The sequence below is a fragment of the Palaemon carinicauda genome, chromosome 15 (genome assembly GCF_036898095.1).
Source record: "Palaemon carinicauda isolate YSFRI2023 chromosome 15, ASM3689809v2, whole genome shotgun sequence".
Taxonomy (NCBI): Eukaryota; Metazoa; Arthropoda; class Malacostraca; order Decapoda; family Palaemonidae; genus Palaemon; species Palaemon carinicauda.
The window spans coordinates 90772259-90775009 of NC_090739.1; the positions used below are offsets into that span (position 1 = coordinate 90772259).

The 2751-nt window shown below is 34.3% G+C and overlaps 2 protein-coding genes across 2 annotated transcripts; both read right to left on the reverse strand.

The window, feature by feature from the left end:
* Positions 1–922: 922 nt before the first annotated feature.
* On the reverse strand, positions 923–1438 carry LOC137654071 (uncharacterized). The gene has a single exon (XM_068387709.1). It carries the CDS (start codon positions 1436–1438, stop codon positions 923–925), a length of 516 nt encoding a protein of 171 aa, XP_068243810.1.
* Positions 1439–1748: 310 nt separating this feature from the next.
* Positions 1749–2353, reverse strand: LOC137654072 (KRAB-A domain-containing protein 2-like). The gene is made up of 2 exons (XM_068387710.1): positions 2344–2353; positions 1749–2167 (listed from the first exon to the last, which is right to left on the reverse strand). The coding sequence occupies exons 1-2, from the start codon at positions 2351–2353 to the stop codon at positions 1749–1751; spliced, it is 429 nt and encodes a 142-aa protein (XP_068243811.1).
* Between the last annotated feature and the right edge of the window lie 398 nt (positions 2354–2751).

Sequence of the window (2751 nt, forward strand, 5' to 3'; positions counted from 1 at the left end):
ACACCTGCGTTGGCCTGTCTCTAAGGTAAAGTGGCAATAAAACACATTTCTTATTTATTATTTCTTTAAAATTATCTTATTGACATGCTTCTTTCATATTATGCAGTTATGTTATTGTTATGTGTAATTTTGAGTAGCCATTTATTACAGATTTATTATGGGTTTTTAGGCGGAGGAACGAATTAAATGAATTACCATGTATTCGTATGGGAAAAATCGTTTCTACCTCCGAAAATTTTCTACATCCGAAGAAAAAATATATACATATATATGTATATATGTATATATGTGTGTATATATATATATATATATATAAATATATATATATATATATATATTCATATATATATATATATATATACATGTGTATATATATATATATATATATGCATATTTATATGCATATAATTACATATATATGTGTATAAATATATATATATATATATATATACACACACATATATATATATATATATACATATATATATATATATATATATAATTATAGACATATCAATGTATATATATATATATATATGTTACAGTCAAACTGTGAAATCAGTTATTTCGTGAAATGACTAAAACTGTTAGTTATTTCATGTAATGCCTGTAGGGGTCAGTTAATTCATGAATTAACTGAAAATTCCAGCCTTTTCGTGAAACGACGAAATTTGGTGACCAGACATTTCACGAAATGACTAAAGTCATTTGTTATTGAGCTTTATATGTTTGAAAGGCGAAAGTAACTGTTTTGTACTCTTATAATTCTATTCACAAGAAAATTCACCCATATAAATATCACTAGTTAAAAAGTAAATGACTAGCACTAGTAATATTAATCAATATTTACAAAAATTGCATGAATAAATCACCTGGTATAATAATTTTATTCATAAGAAAATCTCAAATATAAAAGCACTAGTTAAAAAATGTCAAACTGACTCCTGGAATAGCTTCCTTTTAGAATACCACTTTTGGTGGCCACTCTGTATTGGTCGTTCATGCTCCTACTCACAATAACACCTAGGGTGTTTCTTGGGTCTCCACGACCTCGATCAACCAATGGAATCGGAAGAGCAATGTTGCCTCGTATCTCACCTGCTACTAATTCTGTTCGGCTCCTCTTAACCATATGTTTTGCTTGTTGCCTCTGAGATTCACTTGCTGCTAATCGTTGGGAACTGATGCTGTTATGAAGTTGATCAAGGTTCGTTTGATGCTGGGATAGTGGCTCTTGCTCAGACTCATTCATTTCAGCTTTAGGTGGTTCTCGCTTGGGTTCATTGACATCAGCTTCTGCTTCTGTTTTAGGCTCGTTGGCATCTGTTTCTTGCTGCTGAAGCATTATTATTAGGTCTTGCTCAAACTGCAGGCAACTGATGATTCCTTGTGGAAGTGATGTTGACGTCAGTCCGACTCGGGCAATCACACCGAACATTGCAGCATATGAACTTTTTTTATCCCTGCATGGTAAGCCGAATTCTTGGAAAAATGAACAAATTTGATGCCTGTAGCCCAGTCCGTTGAGTTGTCAGCCATCCATGCTACAAGCATGTCTTTTATGTCACCATTTGCTCGCTCAACAGAGCCTTGGCTCTGTGGGTGTCTAGGCTTGCCGTGAACGATTGACAATTCAGGCCACAAAGAACGTAGTTCAGTAATAATCTGAGCTGTAAACTCAGAACTATTGTCTGATTGAAGGATTACAGGAGCACCCAGAAGTAGAAAGATATCAGCAAGTTGAAATGCTACTTCAGCTGCATGCTTGATGTGAGCGGACGTAGAACGCAGAACTTTGTCAGATGGTCTTGGTACACCATAATCCATTTGAAGGTTCTACATGACATAGACTGCGTGTCTATGAGATCAACCTGGCCACGTGATGAAAATTCAGTACTCAGAATAGGTTTAACTACGACACCCTTTGTCATTGGTCGCTTTCTCTTTTTCTGGTATTCCAGGCATAACGATTTGAATAGTTCAGTTGCATCTCGCTGAATGTTGTCATATTTCACTTGGAGTTCTTTTGTCATTCTGTCTCGACCGCCATGACCAGTTGCAACGTGTGCTCTTTTAACTATGTCAAATGTGTCCTCAATGGAGACATAGTACACCGGTGTTTCGTCTAGAGTTTGTCGTTTCTTAATAATTTTCTCACATCCCCACACTGTAACACTTCATATTTACTCAGAAGGTAATATTTGTGACGACTTTTCGTGTTCTTTCTTTCGCTAGCTCTACGAAGGTCCTCAATCATTTGAAAATAAGCGTCTTTCGGAATGAGATACTTGGAACACTTCTCATACCTAGATAATAACTCTTCACGAAATTTTAACTCTATACTCTTAGACATCTTGTTAAGGTACTAGAATAAACTGATCATGTAGTAAGGGAGGTGAGAGTAATGTGTACTATATTCGTGGCCGGAGTTGTTTCGTAGATAGCGGAAACGAGTCAAAATCCTAATTCACACTTTGCCTAAAGTATATCAGCCATATGGTGTAACAAAAATGACAATAAATCAGTCATTTCACGAATTGACTAGAATTATCAGTCATATTATGAATTGACTAACCCCTACAGGCATTACATGTAATGACTGATAGTTTTAGTCATTTCACGAAATAACTGATTTCACAGTTTGACTGTAACATATATATATATATATATATATATGTGTGTGTGTTCGTGCGTGTGTGTGTATATATATATATATATATATACATATATATATATATATATATATGTACA

What these genes read in the sequence shown, in the direction of transcription:
- LOC137654071 (XM_068387709.1), bottom strand. Translation starts at nt 1,438, where the DNA reads ATGTTCGGTGTGATTGCCCGAGTCGGACTGACGTCAACATCACTTCCA.